This window comes from Cygnus atratus, chromosome 17, assembly GCF_013377495.2.
Source record: "Cygnus atratus isolate AKBS03 ecotype Queensland, Australia chromosome 17, CAtr_DNAZoo_HiC_assembly, whole genome shotgun sequence".
Taxonomy (NCBI): Eukaryota; Metazoa; Chordata; class Aves; order Anseriformes; family Anatidae; genus Cygnus; species Cygnus atratus.
Window position 1 is genome coordinate 6,035,257 of NC_066378.1, and position 18,230 is coordinate 6,053,486.

The following is an 18,230-nucleotide window of genomic DNA, read 5'->3' on the forward strand; positions in this document are numbered from 1 at the left end:
TTCTTAGTAGGTGGTAATGACATCAAGATTAGTGTAACCAATGAGCATTCAGAGTCTACTCTAAATGTAATGCCTGGCAAGAAAAGTCAACCATCCATGTATGAACAGCTCCGTGACATTGCCATAGACAATATCTGCAGGTAAGAGGTGTGTGGTAACAGAGGAGGCTTGCACCATTTAGGAATACGTGTTCTATTTCCCTAGCAGAAGAGTATTGTGACCATTTAGAAGGTGCTGCTCTGTGTTATAAAGGCTTTGTGCTCTTTTCGTTTTGTGATCTCATTTTCCTTCAGACAATCCCTTGGTGTTATGTCCTAGTCTTAAAATTCTCATTTAGTTTAATTGTTTTGCTTCCCACGTGGGTAATTCATGCTAGTCACGTTTTGGTACCCGCCAGGGTTTGTTTTTTTTTGTTTTGTAATTATTATTCTTCCCTTTTAGACAGCTGCACAGAGCTTTAGGGAAGACAAATAGTTGGTGACTAGAGGCAAGGAGTTAAGGCTTCTAAAGGAATGGATTCTGAACTTGACTTACTGCATATTCCCATCCTTACTATTGCTGGAAGAAGCAGCAGTATAAACTTCAGGGTTTTTTTAATACATCTGTGGTGTTCTAGGCAATTGGTTCTTAAACTTCAGTGTAAATTCTTTTTCCTTATACTTGGTGTGCGTTTACAGTTGTACAATGTGAAATGTTTAATTCCTGTGACTCTGTTGTGTTGTATTTTTCCTTTGGCTGTTCTAGCATGTTTTCTGTTCATTGTTATTCCAGGTGCTTGAAAGCTGGTTTGACGATAGATTCAGTGATTGTTGAGGCCTTTCTTGCCAGTTTGTCTAACCGTCTGTACATCTCACAGGAGAGTGATAAGTAAGTTGTTAATTGTGAAGACTCATTTTCCTTCACTCAGTGAACATGAAGCTTATTCTAAAACTTAATGACTGACAGCATTATTTCAGAATTAAATATCACTGAGATTAGTGAGGGGAAGTCCTACAGTAGCTGGCCAGACTGTTGTGTCTTAATATTTTGCAGATCACATTTACTTCTTTCCACTGTTGTTTACAGAGTAGTTTGCACACAGATTAGTGTGAGTTTCTTGGGCAGTGCACTCGTGGGTTCTGGTTTCTATTTAGTTTTGCTTTTTTCTTTTTACCTATGCATGTACATCTCTAACGCTAATGTTCAGAGTAGATATGTGTGTATAGGGGCAACAGTAAAGTTTAGTGATGCTTAAATTTAGTTCATGAATTGTTTCGTATGTGAAATGTACCATACTTTGAGGTCTTGTTAACTGCTGAACAGTTAAATGTATCACTTTGGTTTTTTTGTTTGCTTTTAACAGGGAAGCTCATCTGATTCCTGACCACACAATTCGTGCTCTAGGGCACATTGCAGTGGCACTGAGGGACACCCCTAAAATGATGGAACCCATCCTACAGATCTTACAGCAGAAGTTCTGCCAGCCACCTTCTAATCTTGATGTACTCATCATTGACCAGCTGGGCTGCTTGGTCATCACTGGGAATGTAAGGAAAGAACTATCCAAGAGATTTTCAGTTCATGACTTTTTTTTTCCCTTTAGTTAAAAGGAAAGCCTATATTTTAAAAACTGCATTTGTAGACGTTTTTGAAGTATTTACATATCTTACTTGTTCACACTCATACAATCCTTGTCTCAGTGACATCAGAAAATAAAAGCTAATTAATAATGTGTAAAATGCTGTCCCCATAAAGATTTAGTCCCCACAGAAAATAATAAAAGTTCAGAAAACCAACCCCATGTTTTCAAAAGTTTAATTCCTAAACCTGGCCTGTATGCCAAAAGATGCGCATTATCCTTTTTTTGTATCAGTAATCAGCTTAGAAGTCTTGTAGGTCCATATATTTAAAAGTAGAAGTTGCCTTGAATGATGCGAACACTGACTCTGCCTTTTCCAAATGTAACTTGTTTTTCTGAGACAAGCAATGAAGAATTGCCAGAACTCAGAAACCTGGAGAAAAAAAATGGATGGAAAAAAAGGATGGGAGTTAAAGAAATGAATAAACTTTGTAAAATCCAAGCAGCTAAAAGCACTAATGAAAGCACTTCCACTGTGTGGTTTTTGGAAGCTGAAACTATAGCTCAGGGTACCAGTAGATAGCTAAAGAGCTTTGTAACAATTTATTTTACAGGGTCATTTTTCAGTGAAATCGTATTCAATAAACTCTACTTAGTGTGTGTTTGTTTTTTTTCACAGCAATATATTTACCAGGAGGTGTGGAATCTATTTCAGCAAATCAGTGTTAAAGCAAGCTCAGTTGTTTACTCTGCCACAAAGGATTATAAGGATCATGGATACAGGTAAGGTTTATCCATACACTTAAGGGACACAGCTATTATACTGAATATTCTTTATTCTACATCGTGGATTTTTCAGTCTTTTCCAGTGCAGGTTTTCAAATCATGTTGTAAATAATGCTGTTCTTTTCTTAGTAAGTGAAGTATAATTGTAACAGGGACTGAAGCGTAAAGATAATCACTGAATTCATTGGTAGTTGGGCTAAGCTGGGTATGTTTTAAAGTAGTATTTGAGTAACTATTAGGACTATTCCTGTCACTGTTTTCGCATACTCTGACCCAGTGTGATCCCAGCTTTAATAACAACTGATACTAGTTCTGATTCTTCTGCTCTAAGACGTTTTCCATTCCAGAAACACAGCCATTTGCTGTTCTTTTGTCTGTAGCCATATCTGATAAAGGAAAGTAATTTCCTCTTGACAATGATAACATCATAAATAAAAACATCATTCACAGGCAAAGTTGACAAATAATTTTTTACTTAAATATTGATTGGAATAAAAATTCAATTATCAGTAAAAATGATTTACCGGTATTCGTAGAAAAAAAAAAAAAAAAAGCTCTGAGCGCAAAATAGCCCCACAAAAACTGATGTCAGCAGCCCTGCTAAAAGCATTGCTGTTCAGCATTACTAAGAAAGGACTGAAGGTAGAAAAGCTTCTGTTGAGGAATTGCTTGTTCATCATTTTTTTTTTCTTTTTCAGGCACTGTTCCTTAGCTGTCATTAACGCCCTAGCTAACATTGCTGCTAACATTCAAGGAGAACACCTTGTGGATGAACTGCTGATGAACTTGCTGGAACTGTTTGTTCAGCTTGGGCTAGAAGGAAAGAGAGCTAGTGAGAGAGCAAGTGAAAAAGGACCAGCTCTGAAAGTAAGATATTAACTGTTTTTTGGTTTTAATTGCATGCAGCTTTGTTTATATACATGGTATTACTAAGCATAGTCTGTATCCTTTTTTGAATCAAAACCAAATGTTTGCACACATTTCAAAAAAACCCATATACTTAATAGAAATCTCCCCTGACTTCTAAGGGTGCTTTATTTAGGGAGCAAGCTTATTCAAAAAGCTTGCCTAAGAAAGGCAAGACTCGTCTCTTTGATGAATTTGTATGATAGGAATACTTTGCAGAAGAGTAGATTTAAGTAGCTTTGCTATAAGATACAGAGTTCTTTCTGAATGTGTTTTTTTTTTTAATTGTCATTTGTAAAATTTAACATATACTGGCCTGTAAAAGTCAATGAGAAGGTCTGGAAGACAAATATATTTAAATGCTAGTTGAATTTTTACAAGAGCAGTTTTTATGCAGTTACTTTATTCATTTAGAGTTCTGCTTTTTTGTTATTGAAGCCTTTCACCTCACTTCATACTAGTTTTTATTCCTATTTCAATACAATATCTGGAATTCTTGATATGCTTCTTCTATTTAAGAAGCATATAACAATCTCAGCCTTTCCCACAGTACCTTCCTCTCTTCTTTGCTCTAAAATATGCTCATAAATGTGCTGCTAACCTTGACTTCTGCAGTTGAGTTCTACCCTATCAGTTGAAAAGCAAAATGTGGTTGCTTCCTACTCATCAAAAACGAGATCTTTCCTCCCTTGCATTCAAATACAGTAACTTCTTGGCATTCTACGCTATTCCTTATCGTAACTTTAAAAATCTCATGGTGTTTGATAGTGCTTTTTTCCCTTTTTTTTTTTTGAGATGTGTTTTGAGAGCAGTTCCCTGCTACAACATTTTCTTTTGGTTAAGGCAGACAGGTAACATTTCCTTTTGAAATAGACACATTGTCCTAGCAGTAAAAGGAATCTAAGATCTGTGTGTTTGCTTCTTGTTTTTTCTCCTACCTGTTTGTATCAGCACTCTCATCTGTAGCTCTTTGCAAGATGAGGAATGGGCTGTCTATACATCTAGAACTCTAGTGATTCATGGGTTTGCAGGGAAGGGAAAAATACACATCATCATGTAGAATCAATGCTTTAGAAAGCTGTGCAGGTCTTGATTGCCTTTCTTCTTCTGACTGTTATCTAGCAAGAAAGTATTTGAGCTTTGTGATTAGTTTCTAAGACCTTAAATGGAGTTTTTTCAATAAAACACTTGAAAGTAAATGCCACTTGTCTGTGCAGTCTATTACTGTAGTACTCTGTATTTATTTGCATTCACTGCTGTTATTTTTGAGAATATCCCACAGACAAAGTGCAAATTAATTGGTTTACTTGAGACCTGCTCCTGACTTATGCCACTAAATGTGCATTCTCTTCGTTTTAATGGAACTTACTTATGGTCATTCACATCTGTGGGAATTCAAAATACACAATTCTCACCTGTGAGTTGCGTTGACCTGCATTGTAATTCCCCTTTTTTCCCTTTGAAGGTCAGGGAGGATATGAATTCCACTTCAGTTTATTGATGCTTTTACTTGGGCCTCAAAAACAAGCACAGTGGGCCAAATGTTTTTCTGTTCAAATAATTCTTCCTTACATTTATATGGCTATTTATAGACTCAATATATTTCAAGTGTTAAAAGATAGTACTGACTTAAGTTGGAAATTATTAATTAATGTGGCGTTAATATTATATACATACTCCACTTAAGTATAATATATGCTAATAAAATTTCACCAATAACAAATTTGAAACTTTTTTTTTTTGCTTTTTGACCTCTTCCACCCTCCCTTCTGTGCATGCTACACTGTAATAGTATTAAGTTCTTTCTTTATCCCTTTATGGAATGGGTGAACTCTTGGTGAATCCCTCAGAAATGAATGTTTGCTTTAAAGGTAGACTGCATTTAATCAGGGATGCCAACTCTGCTTTTACAAAGGAACTAAGATATGTACAGAATTTGCTTTCCATGAAGTTTATATTGGAAAACATCTCTGCACAGCTCTCATAGATTCTTTTACCACGGATAAGCGAGCTGAAATGGTGAAACGGATTGTAAATATTGCACTAAAATGATACTTTTAAATTAGGTTCCACCCTTCCCCTTTACAGGGATGTTGTCGTACTGTTATTGTTTTAAATTGCTATGGGAGACAAATTGCTGTTCTGACTTAAGGCTGTCTGTAAATGGAAAAATGTGACTGATTTAGCCTGAATTTTGAGCTAGGAGGCAGTGTTTCTTTATTTTGAAGATACTGACAGCAATTTTTACTAGAACACTCTTTATTCGATGTAGAGTAAAAAGTTATGAAAGAAATTCTGAAGATTAGGTTACTTCATTTTCAAGAAGAACTGAAGTTGGTAAGACATTGTACATGCTGTGCTCCAAAACAAAAGCATTTTTTTCTTTGTTGGTTGTCAGTTTGCCCATGTCCTCTACCACTTTTATGTGGAATTAAGTTGGCTTGCCAGCAATTAAAATGCTTCAGTGGCATTCCAGATAGTTGTTTTAAACCAGATCTTTCAGCCATGTGGAAGTGGCTTTTGTGAGGGAAAGGATTTTTTTTTTTTCTATTGCTAGCAGTTAACATAAATGTCTATGGAGTAGCCCAGGGATGGAAGTAATGGCATCCATTTGCAGAGACAGTAGGAATTTTTGATGCTTGAAATGTTACCTACCAAGTGTTTTAGAAATGCTTTTGTAGACGTATTGATGATAACTTCCCTTTTCTTTTCCAGGCCTCCAGTAGTGCAGGGAATCTTGGTGTGCTTATTCCTGTCATTGCTGTGGTGAGTATCCAATGGCTGGTAGTTACAAACAGAATAATTTTTCTCACGTGTATCGAATACGAGTGCTATTGTAGAGTCAAGTGGTTTGATTAACAACTCGTGTAGAAGTAAGCATCCAAGATATAGTAGTATAGTAGTACTGTTAATCTTTCATGATTCACAGTTAAATTGTTGCTTGTCGTGAATTCAGGAGATTAATGAACTAAATAATACCACAAGGCATATTTGTTTGAATAATCTTTGGTGTGCAGTGCATAATAAATGGCACATACCTGAAGAAAAAGTGGCCTAAGAACAACGAAAAACAAAAGTTAATAGAAAAAGAGTTAAAAATAAAACTTAGTTTGGCAGCACAGAGAATTCTGCTTCTTAAAAAATGGTTGAGAAAGGAAGAAAAAGAAGAGGGAAAAGTATTGTGTATCTCCTGAAACTTGAACTGGCTATCATCCTAATGGCTTTTAAGGAAATGTGCAAGGACACTGGCCATTCCATGGTCATTTGTTCTGATCTTTATCTGCTTTTGGTCTTGGGTGATGACTTCTTCTGGGGTCTAAACATTTTTTATTTTTTTAATAAAATGTAACTACTAATCCAGTCAAAAATGATGTGTGACCTTTATAGATTCCCCAGCTGAAAACTTGATTATGTCCAAGCTTGGGTTCCCAAGTCAGTAGGACTAGTCGTCTAACTCTGACAGTTTCTACAGAACAATCATGTCTAGAAGATCCATAGGCAAACTTACTGGAGGACAAAAAACATCAGATCACTTTGTCCCCTTCTGAAGCTATATTCTTCTGTGGCTTTTTTTTCTGCACAGCTAGTGGGACAGAAGGGGACAATGTATTACGTACTTGCAGTAAGCATGCCTGTTTGTAACTTGCTCCTATTGCACATCCATTAACAAGAATAAAAAAGTCATTAATTTCATACTCTGCCCTCACAAACCTCTTTACTGAAGCTTTTCAAAGAGAAGGGCCTTAAATTAGCACCGAAGACTGCAGAACTGTTCCTTTCCTTCTCCCATCTCTTCCATCTGTTTCCAACATAAGCTCTTCACAAATTCACCAACAATCATAAGGATCCAGGAGTGTATTTATAAGTGTCTCATACTACTATTATTCAGTAGCTGCCCAATTTTTGAATAAACTAGCCGGTCCTGTGTAGAGAGAGATTCTAGTGGGTAGTATTTTTGAGGTGCAGTGAAGCTAGTGGTAATATCACTGATTAGAGTGCAAGATCATTCCTTGTGTATTTAAAAAAAAAAATTAAAAAATGTTAGAGACATTAACGTAAAAGTTATGGAAATACTTTTCTGTTTCAATTTTTATTGATGATGCATCTGTTCTGAATAGCTGGTGATAACTATTTTTCTTAACCGATGTGACCTTTAAATAGTCAGATAATGCCAGAATCTGAAGCAAGAGTTAATGGTTACATTATGGTTGTTGAAGCAAATATTTGACTTTCTTGCACAATATATGAAGATCATGAGTTTCGAGCAGTAGCTGATTTGCTTTTCTGCTTGACCTCTTTACCTTGAATAATTCTGGTTATTTGGGCCTCAAAAAAAAAATCCATCTCATTTAATCTTTGATATACTAATTAAATTTGCAACATGAAAATTTCATCTTTTGAATACCCTGTTCTTTTTTAATTTAGATAAAACAAAACGTGTACGTGAATGATAATGATTTCCATTGTGAAACTTCAATACTGAAAATTATGTCTGCCATATGGAGTTATGAGTAAGAACAGTATAAGCTAGGAATAGAGAAACATTTGAACTTTTTATTTGATGTCAACTCTTCATCATTTAATACCAATCTTTCTTTGGCTGTCATGTTAAAATGGCTTTGTGTATGGGACAAATAATTGTAGTACATGCAAAATTACAAGTAGAAGTAAAATCAGTAAGTTGAATTTAATATTGAAAAATACCTTTTAAAGAGAATTCTTACTCCTTAAACTATTGGTTGATAGCTTTTCGTATTTTTGCTAACACGAGACATTTATAATACAAATATATTTAGAGTGATGCAGTATTTGACACTGCAAATAAAAAAATCACTGGTTTGTGAGGTACATCTTTTAGAAGTTATGATGCAATGGAAGATATAAGAGGTGAGTATGTTCATGGACTTTAATAACTCACATGTCAAGTCTAACTCTGTTCCTTGCACCACATTGGTAATAATACACTACAGAATGCAGATAATTTTTTGCTTTTTCAGACATGAAACAAGCTTGTATACAGCATGCATATTGCTACCAGAATGAGTCAGAAAGTTTAGTCTTAGCGCAGGCCTTGCAAGGATTTGTCCATTGGATGGTGTGCGGAGAGTGCATTTGAATTCTTAACAAACATTGAAATTGCTGTAAATTACTTTTTGTAGAGAGGGCTAGGTTTCCCTGGCTGCTTTCAATATGTAAGGTATTCTAAGGTATTACCTGGTTGGCCTAAGCCTGAAATTGGTTCTACTGATGAATGTTGGAGAACTGTATCAAAATCATTGAAGTTAGGCTGGGGAAAAGTAGAGGATCCATTATTATTTCATTCTTCCAATACATTTTTATCTCCTCTTATTTGGTACATTGGTCCATAAAATTTATGTTCTGTGGCAGTCTGCTGAATGTTAAATGACGCAAGCAAAAGCAAGGATGCAGGCACCTACTCTAAATAGTGTTAGATTATATAAAATACCCAGAAGAGACAGGTTTCTAATGTCAGTTGGGTATTTAGGATTTATCTATTCCTATTTATTATAAATAGGTGCCCTAGCACAAATTTAGAGGTGAACTTCAAAAATCCAGTTAGTCTAAATATTTTATTGATTACATTTTATACAGTGAAGTAGAACACAAAGTATAAGTTACTTTGTGGTAATTTTTTAACACACTTGCATTTATATATGGCACTAACCACTGCAGACAAATCATCTACTATTATGAGTCCATTCATGTGAAACTATTTCTAGGCACTTTATATATATATATATTTTTTTTTGTATACCAATGGCTTTTGTATTAACTAATATGACAAAGAAAATTGCCTTTTATGATACTGCTATATTAATGCATAATTATACAGCCTGTGTATGAAAGCATGTTGGAGGTCTTCTCTGCTTTTAAGACTTGGCAGGGTTGACAACTCTACCCATGAACAGGAGACAACTGGTACGATGCTCGTAGATGAGAAACAAAAAGGGACGGTCAACAATAAAGCGAATCTGAGTAGAAAGAGGCATGAAACCGACATTGGTTATTGCTCCAGCCTCTGTGCCTTCCTCATTCACAGTTATTGTGCCTTGGTGATTGAACTGCAAAAAATAAAATAAAGCAAGATCGATTCAGTATTCTCAAAGGATGTCCTCACAGCCTTCCCCCTGCCCGCCAACCCATGTCCAGCATGTGCCTCCCTTGTGACACCTCTGCTGGCAGCCCAGAGTGGCAGTAATCCTTTGCTTTTAGGTTCTAGGTAGACTGACTGACCAACCACACCATTTCTAGTAATTTGACATCTAATCAAACATATTCCTCTTTTTATAAACAGACAATAAAGACATGCAGAGAAACCCACATCCGTCCACTATCCTTCAGGAAAGATTATAAAATAGTATGTTAGCTTATTAAACTGAATTACTTTTACAGCATTGCTTTGTTTTCAGGTGATAAAGCTTAATCAGAAAGGAAATGAAAACAGAAAAGGAATAAATACCCTGTCAATGGTGACTTTCTCATCTGATATACCAGAGTAGTCGCCTTTTTCATTGAACAGTTCTTCTATTCCCATGGATCTCAGAAAACCAATCAAGTTGTAGCTCTTCTCCAGCTTAAATTTAGGCAGAACCACTTCTCTTGTTCTAATAAAAACAAAAATGAAAAAAATTGTTAAGGAGATGCGTATCTGCATAACTCCTTTGCTTTACTTTTTTAAAACTTTTCAGCAAGCAGGGCATAAATATACAGGAAATTGTACTGTACTTTTACTTTCAAAACTTGGGAATAGCTAATCTTAAGCTGTGTTCTTTAAGATTAATTCCTGTCCCCAAACTGCTTATTTGTCAATGTAGCATTTAATTTATGATGCTTTACTTTGGTTGCGTGCATAGTATATAGGGCTCTGAGCATTTCAGTACATGATTGGGTATGCTTCTAATAAATATTGAACTGACAAATTTTCTGGAGTACTCAGGTGGGGATTCGTCACTTCTGTACAACAGAAATAGGCTGACCAATTGCATAACACATCAGAACAGCTCTTACCTTTTTCTCAAGACAGAGGAGAGACTACCGTCTAGTCTGTCATATAGCCTGCCTTGGGCAAGATAATTTTTTACAGGAGAGAAAATTGTAGTCTGCATAGTTGACTACTGAATGTGTGATTTAATGTGACTTGTTGAAATGGATACTGCTGAAGTGAATGTAGGCTGCTTTCCATATCATCCAGATTATCCTCCGTGAATAATCTGTTATTATTAAACTCTATTTTTTTATTTTCTTTGTAAACTTTAAAGAAAACAAAGTTCTTACTGATAAATCTATAAGATTAAATAGTTAGCAGCAAGAATGTTGGAGCTCTGTTAGAATTTTTTACTACCACTGCCCTTGATTTCTCAACAGTCTTTTTTGAGGCTTGATTTTTTTTTTTGTAAATTCAGTAAGTCCATCTTTTTTTCTAGAAGCTCAGTGTTTTTAATCAAAATATCACGTGTTATCTTCTATTCTGTCTATTTGCCATTGCCAATATGATCAAGAAAGTATATTAAGACTTTAAACAAGGTGTAATTTTCAGCAGATACCTGTTTGTCATGCTTTTCTGCCATTTTTCCACCACTTGAGGGGTTATCTGCTTTTCTAGGGTTTTCATGCCAGACAGCTTGTGTGGAAGTACAATCAGCATACTGATATTACCCACAAACGGGAGCTGGATCACACCACAATCTAGGTCAGGGTCTGCAGCAGCCAGGAAGTTCCCTTTAGTCTGCATCATAGGAACCTTTATTGTTTGCTTATCATTCAGTCGGAAACTTCTTTTGGTTGTCATTTCCACTGGAAACTTATTCTCCCATGTTCCTGTTAATACAGTGCAGAAGACATAAACAAAAAGCCCCAGGACCTTATTTAGAAAAATATTTGCAGAATAACAACATATATTAAACTTCCTTTCATGTGAATTTGGATTTGCTGAAGGAGATCAATTTTAATTAAGCCTGAATAAGAAGACAATTTTAAAGCAGCTTTAAAATTTCTGACTTTTTTTTTTTTTTAACTTATTTGTCTTATTTGAATGTTCTGAATTACAAAAGGAGGTAAACACAGACTGGAGATCCTAAACGGCTTCATGTGTGCTTCTTTTCCCTACAAGAAATCTAGTAATTACAAAATATAAACATGCAAAATAGTTTACAGGGCTCGCACCTAGCAGAACAACAGACACAGCTCTATGTTCTGAGAGATCTGATACTTGAAACCAGTACTGCAGTGGACTGCTTCAAGCATGGTATTGGTACATCAGAGCTAGGTAATAGCCAATTTCAGCATTACATTGAGGGCATTACTTAGACTTAACTTCATCTATGCTAATCAATGTACCATGTTAAGACCTCCTGAAGAGTTTAGGTGTTGACTGCCTAATTCTGTGCTGGAATTTGATTTAATTTTAGCACATTTGTATGTCGTCTGGCAGGTTTATTCCCAAAGAATGCGATTCACCATGTTTTGCAGCTGAGAAAGCATGATTCAAACCCTGATAGTAAAGATACGTGAAGATTCTTTGGGCATCCCAAATATTTATTGACTGTGAAAATTGAATGGGAGAAAACACAACACTTTTTCAAAGCAAATTGCTATTGATCTTTTCAGAACAGTATCTCTGGAACAACATCCCTCTTTCTTAATAGGCAAAGCTAGAATTTCATAGTGGAAATAAGGCTACCGCTATTTCCTATTTAAACTCTAGACCATAGGTCACCATTGGCAAGCAAATGCATGAGGAGTGTGGCTGCTACTGTGTGGAGAGACTACAAATTTAACTTTAATCTAACCTTCTAAAAAGTTGCAAATGATTCTGAGGCCTTTAATCTGACTTTTCTAAACTGACTGTGAAGTAACAAAATTAAAAACAACAAAAATCCACGTAAATCCAACTTTCATTCTAATATTTTCTTAATTTGTCTAGTCTATGAGAAGCAATAGAAGAAAATGCAGAGAAGCAAAAGAAGCAAATGCTTCTTTGTCAGAGAAGCAGTTTAGAACCTGTTAAAATTTTTCAGTTATCGAAAGCTGCCATGGTCTATCATGGCTAAAATAACCAGCTTCTACTGAATAGGAAGCTCATTCAAACCCTGTCAAACTGGAGAATAGATCTCAGGTAGATGTGGAGTGGATATCTATGCAGGCTAAAACTTACTTCTAACCAAGACTAAATACCTTCCAACGAATTCTTGATTGTATTTAGCGTAAAAGTAGCCTAAGACTTAATGATGTCTGCCAACTATAGTGTTACTCAATATTTCTTGTGTTGAGCATCTCTGTACCTGAGAATACTCACAGGTTTCTTAGCTCTGAGGGCTAAACACAGGTTCTCTGTAGTGACACAAACAGTGTAAATGTCATAAATGGAAAGATGTGGACAAAAATTAGTATGTCTTAAAGGAGCAGTAGGGACACTAAGAACACCAGGAGCAGAACCTGCTTTTGAAAAGTTGTTTGAATTGAAGTGGAATTACCAGGAGATGTAAGAATGGGAGATACTGATATAGAATACGTATTTTTTGGTTTTGAGGGTTAGAAATGATAGCCTTCAGCAGCAGACACTGAGGTAATTTGGAGTTACAGGACTTCATAAAGGAAAGAAAAAGCCAAAAGTCTTTTTGGTCTTGATGACTTGAGAGTTTCAATTCTAAAGCTGTTTAACTTTTGGTGGTGTTTTTTGTGTTTTTTTTTTGGTTTTTTGTTGAGATAGTGCAAGCATTTAATGATTTCAAAGTATGTATTTTAAAATAAGAGGTATTTTAAATATGATCAAATCAGGAAAAAATAATTCATCTGTTGCACATTGTGTAATGGTCTAATTGACAGTAAAGACATGCCTTTATTATGACAAGGTATTATCATTGGAGATGTACTTAAGGATACAAATAAGTTGATTTTGGATGGCACTTCAAAATAGGGTATCATTGGATCTTGAGCTAAGGACAGCTCCAGAACTTTTAATGAGACAAGTAGCATTGCTCAAGGAAGTAACGCCCTGCAAGTGAGTGAAAAAGGTAACATTTTGTAAACTTGGAGGAACACTGTTGCAAAATCAAATGCTGACAATGCAGATTGCAAGAATGACCTTAAGCATCTATTTCCTGGAAGCAGGGACATAAATAGGAAAAGGAACCTCCCTTTATAAGTTATGGAAAGCAGTATGTTGTACTTCCAAACATTGCTATCCGATTATGGTAATCTCTGTTTTCTTAGTGATGTTTTACTTTATCTGATTTTATTTTATACAGGCAGTAGCAGATTTTGGTTTTGTCTTCAGTTCTTTCACTTGCACTTCCCACCTTGTGTTCATTTAATACTTTTTAAAAAATTGTTTAAAAAAAAAAATACCAAACTTTCAACCTGAGGGAGATAACCAATGTTAAAAACCTCACTCCGGACTACAAAATAAAATGTAAAGAGATTGAAAGTAAGAATTTTTAGTAACGGTATATATTTAGAGTAAAAGTATTTCAAGCCTGTTTAACTGTTCAGCCTATAGTGGAACATGTAGGAGCCTATAGCTGCAAGCTGCAGGCAGTCCATGCGGAATTACTGAAGTACTCCAAGTAGTGAATGTGGTTTTAGTTTTAGAAGAATAACGTTTTGATTATTGTCTTCAGTCCGCTGGATTGACTTGTTGACAAGGATCACACCTTTTCATATAAAAATACATACTTTAAACTGAAATACTATAGTCATTGCTGTGAATCCTGAATACTTCAGAAACGTTGTGTATTGTAACTGAAATCAACCTTTACAATTTCAGTGAAGCCACTAACCTGAAGCAGGACTGAATCTGACCATTAACTTGCACATAAAGTACTGCTTCACCATCTGAGACTCCTATGAAGTCCATGCTTTCTGAGGCAGTTATGCATTCATGTTATTTTTTAGTCTCAGTTTTAGACTATAAGCTTTTAGGTTTAATAAGTGTTTGTTGTCCCTGTACAATACCCGCGAACTTCAGGGCATGACTAGAACATCAGTGTGCTACAGAAACATGCAAATTTTGGGTTAATAGTAGAGATTCTTCTTAATGAGGGAATCAATAGGCTATTTTGAACTGTAGAGTAGATTGAAGTTTAGTCTGGAGTTTCTATTAAAGTATACAGTGAAGTGCAAAGTAAGAAAATCTACAGCTAAAAACTGAAATATCAGATACTTACCTTTAAAGTAAAGACAGTTAAGAATCATCATCAGTGTTGTAGGGTTTACATTCACAAGAGCTTCCTTTATTAATCCTTTGGTCAGCTTCAGGATGCGTTCGTTGGTTTTAGTTATGAAGTTAGGATCTGAAAAATCAGCTGGTTGGGCATCAGCAAAGTAGTATGTTTTCATATTGTTTCTGAAATCATTCAGAATAGAAAAGTCCTTCTGAATATAAAGATCATTGACAGACCTCAGAGTATAACCAAAATTGCGCCTGAAGAGCCGATGAGTGAGTTTGCGGAAGAGATTATGAACAGTCATGAGCTCGTATTTGGTGCTTGCATTAATGAAGTCTTCAAAGCCAAGAACCGATAATACTTCCTGCTGAGTTTGACCCTTCAGACCCAGGGAAATCATAGCCATTGCAGTGGAAATACCAACAGGAGCCATGAGAATATTATCCGAAGAGTTGGCTTTGTCTGCCATACTCCGATAAAGGTTGAAGCCAAAGTTTGCATTAAGGATATTAAGGCGCTGGATTCTGGTTTTGCCTTGGAAAAGTTCAAGAATATTTCCTTGCTGAATTTCAGAAACAATGTACGGAGCAGCGTCAATAATGTCACTGTAGTCATCTTCACCCAGTATTTTGTCAAGATCTAGATAGTCCTCTTCCTCCTCCTCTTCAGGAATCAAGTCATTAGTGATGGTGTTTTCTCTGTGGAACTCCAGTGGTAAGTTTGGCATATCATAGCTCACGTTTTCATTTGGATGTGCATCACTGAGGCTTTCAAAATGCTCACTGAAGTCCTTGATTCCACAAAATGTGGAGGTTATGATGACAGCAAAGGCAAGCAAATGAAACAGGAACTTCATTCTGGCAGGTCACAACCTGAAAGACAACAGAGCTGAGATAGCATAGGGTAATTGAATTTTCGTTGTCTCTTCACTAATTTTAGGTCTACAATGAATTCTGTTAGAGCAGAAAGTCTGTAGTTACTTTATTCAGCAGCAGGTTTTTTAGTGGGACAGAGTGTAATTAGATGGATAAATCGGTTTTACTGGTAATCATTTTTGCTTACATAATGCCTCCAGCCTGCCAAATGAATGGTTGAACTTCTCCTACAGAAGTAGTTGCTATTGACATATTTCAGTGGTAACAAACTCATTGCCTAAAATACATTGGACTCTTTGTATATAAACCACTAACACTTAAAATGTTTACTAACTGTGTTACTAACGTGTGCTAAAAATACAAGGTGAAGATAAGCTGAAAGATTTGAGCTTGGCAGGAGGAGGGACTAGGCGTCCACTGAAGGAGCATACCAGAAGGCTGAGATGTGTTGAAGAATTTGCAAAACAGACGTTGCATAGCTACAGCAAAAAATGAGTTTTATGGGAGTATTTTTGGATGAGTGAAGCTGAAATTGGATGGAATAAAGGAGATCTGGGGATGTAGCAACAAATCTGGGAAAAGGCATTTATTTGTACTAAATATTGTTAGTGGGGCTGTGCTGTGTGAAGTGTTAGGCATAAATGTACATACTGGCATGCTCATCATCTTACTCAGGTGTTACTCCATGGTCACATACACTTTCTGCAGCTGTGATATATGCATCTGTCTCTTTTGTTTGGATTATCTTGATTCTGCTTTTTGTTTAGGTTCAGTTTACTTTTTGTGTAGCACTGCAAAATATGCAGTGCTGTTTTCTTTATGAAGTGAAGTCTCTTAAGTTCCTATTTATAACTGTTTCTCTAATCTTACTATTTTTCTGATCCTAGATTTCTAACTTCATTTATTTTATTTGAGAATATGTTCAAGCAGAACCTGCTTCTTCCAAAGGGAAACTTGATCTCTTCTTCATCTATTATTGGACTGCTTTTTTTCTTTGTGATTTTAAGATCAAAATCTAGTCTTAGATACATAAAATTTGAAGAGAATTCATAAGCCTTACTCATCTGCCAAACACTAAAAAGAGGTGGGTCTGAGAGACTTTTCACCATAATACTGGCTTGCAATAACTATAGTGATCTCAGATATGAAAAAGTGCAATTTCTTTCTGTGCCAGTCAAAAGACTAAAATAAAAATGTTTAATAACTATGTCAACTGAGACTGTAAAATGGGTGCGTGAATACTAGGATCTTGATTTTTGATCGCACTTTAGAAAGTTGGTGACTGTATAAAGTCTATCTCTTTTGATAGTACTTGTTCTGAGGGTTTGTTTGTTTAAGTATTATAATCTAGGAAAAAAAAAAACAATATGATAAAAACAAAAGATTACTAATATGTTGATTAAAATGTTTTGTGAATTAGCAAATAGTCCAAAGAGGTATTCTGTGGAAGTAAAATACATAGATACACATCTGTAAATCACTGCTTGTGTCAAATATTTTCAAACATGTTGTAGGAGGACTGAAGTAACTGAGCTAAAACTTTAATTTTCTGAACTCTCCCCTCAAGCTAATAAGCCTGAAATCTTAAAACAATTCAAGATGATTATCCCATATCAAAAATGAATTTTTTTACAATGGTGAAGAATCACTGGAAGGTATGTCTGAAAATGTTTTACGTTGTGACTGAAGGTCTCGAGTCAATAGCACTTGTTTCTTCATAAATTCATTAATTTTTTTCCCCGCCCCCAGAAGTCAGGCTCTTTGGGCTGAGATTCTTTGTCCAGTAACCACTGGTAAATGTTTTCTGCTTTTGTCATGTAAGAGTTTGCTGTCTGTAGTTCCCAACATTATATTCTAGTCTTCACCAAAATTTAATTATCATTCAGCTCCACAACGCAGGCAAAGCATTCCCTCACTCTGCAATATATATATATATTTGTGTCAGATCTACCTAAAATAACAGAAGATGTAAATGAAGCTTACCTTTAAGCCACTGTACGGAAAGGATGTGTTGAATAGCTCAAGTGAGGGGAATAGCAGGGTTTAAATCTGAACTTTGACGCTAGTTTTTTTGTCTATCTCCCAAAGTAAACATTCTCTAAACCAAACACTGCTAAACTTACTTCGTCAGCCAAAATCCCTCCCTTGCCTAGTGATCTCTGCTGGATCGTTCGGTCTGTTGTTTGTTAAACTACTTTTATGGCTTTGCAGGTACTTGTTCACTTTTGAGGAAAATCTTTGAGCAAAAATTGGTGTGTATGTAAAATTTCAAAGTCAAGCACGCGCATAAACTTGGCTGTTTATGACTAGTAGGAACCATATCGCTGCTGTTTTGTGCTGAGTTGGGGATATATTGCTATTTGTCACTTCAAATGTATTTGAGGCTGCTGGGGTTGTGATGGTCAGGCTACTTTCGTCAGTGTGGATATGTGCAGACATTTGCTGACAGCTCCACAGGGCTTATTCTCAAGTTAATTTTACTATTGTAAAGGATTTTTTAATAAACAAATTGCTTCATGATTTACAAATACGTCCCAAATTGGCTTTATATAACATTTTATTAAGTACTGTTGGTTTTCATACCACAAGAAAATTAGTGTACAATTAGAGAAAATATCTTCAAGCTATATTAGAATCTAACTTTTTTTTTTTTAAATAAAGTCTGCAGTAATAATATCTGGTCATACTGGATAAAGCTGACAGTTTAATGAACCTTTGAGTTTTTAAACACAGTCTGTGCTTGTAGCAATTTCAGGGTAGCAGACTCTTAGATTTGTTTTTAAAAATTTATCTAAAATTGTGTCATGTTGTCTGAGAGTATAAACTGTGCTCCAGCAGTAGCAGCTGTTTGTGAAAAAAGTATCAGAGAATTTTAATAGATGTGTTGAAAATAATGCTCTTTTACTTGCTTGTTTAGAT

At 35.6% G+C, this 18,230-nt stretch overlaps 2 protein-coding genes across 4 annotated transcripts in view; one reads left to right on the forward strand and one right to left on the reverse strand.

Annotated features, from left to right (window-relative positions):
- The window catches only part of PI4KA (phosphatidylinositol 4-kinase alpha), a 60,743-nt gene that overhangs the window by 13,662 nt on the left and 28,851 nt on the right, over window positions 1–18,230 (forward strand). The window contains exons 14-19 of one of the 2 annotated variants that reach the window (XM_035556832.2): window positions 8–140; window positions 772–867; window positions 1,343–1,526; window positions 2,238–2,341; window positions 3,043–3,211; window positions 5,966–6,016. In XM_035556832.2, coding sequence (XP_035412725.1) covers window positions 8–140; window positions 772–867; window positions 1,343–1,526; window positions 2,238–2,341; window positions 3,043–3,211; window positions 5,966–6,016 — 737 coding nt within the window. The remainder of the gene's footprint in view (window positions 1–7; window positions 141–771; window positions 868–1,342; window positions 1,527–2,237; window positions 2,342–3,042; window positions 3,212–5,965; window positions 6,017–18,230) is intronic. The other variant, XM_035556834.2, reaches the window with a different exon arrangement.
- SERPIND1 (serpin family D member 1) lies at window positions 8,823–17,411 on the reverse strand. Of its 2 annotated transcripts, none has more exons than XM_050714212.1 (5): window positions 17,295–17,411; window positions 14,437–15,308; window positions 10,816–11,089; window positions 9,732–9,876; window positions 8,823–9,333 (listed from the first exon to the last, which is right to left on the reverse strand). In XM_050714212.1, the coding sequence occupies exons 2-5, from the start codon at window positions 15,290–15,292 to the stop codon at window positions 9,142–9,144; spliced, it is 1,467 nt and encodes a 488-aa protein (XP_050570169.1). In that variant the 5' UTR covers window positions 15,293–15,308; window positions 17,295–17,411; the 3' UTR covers window positions 8,823–9,141. The 2 variants fall into 2 exon arrangements, with proteins under 2 accessions (XP_050570169.1, XP_035412728.1); XM_035556835.2 differs by having other exon boundaries at window positions 14,437–15,324; window positions 17,295–17,360.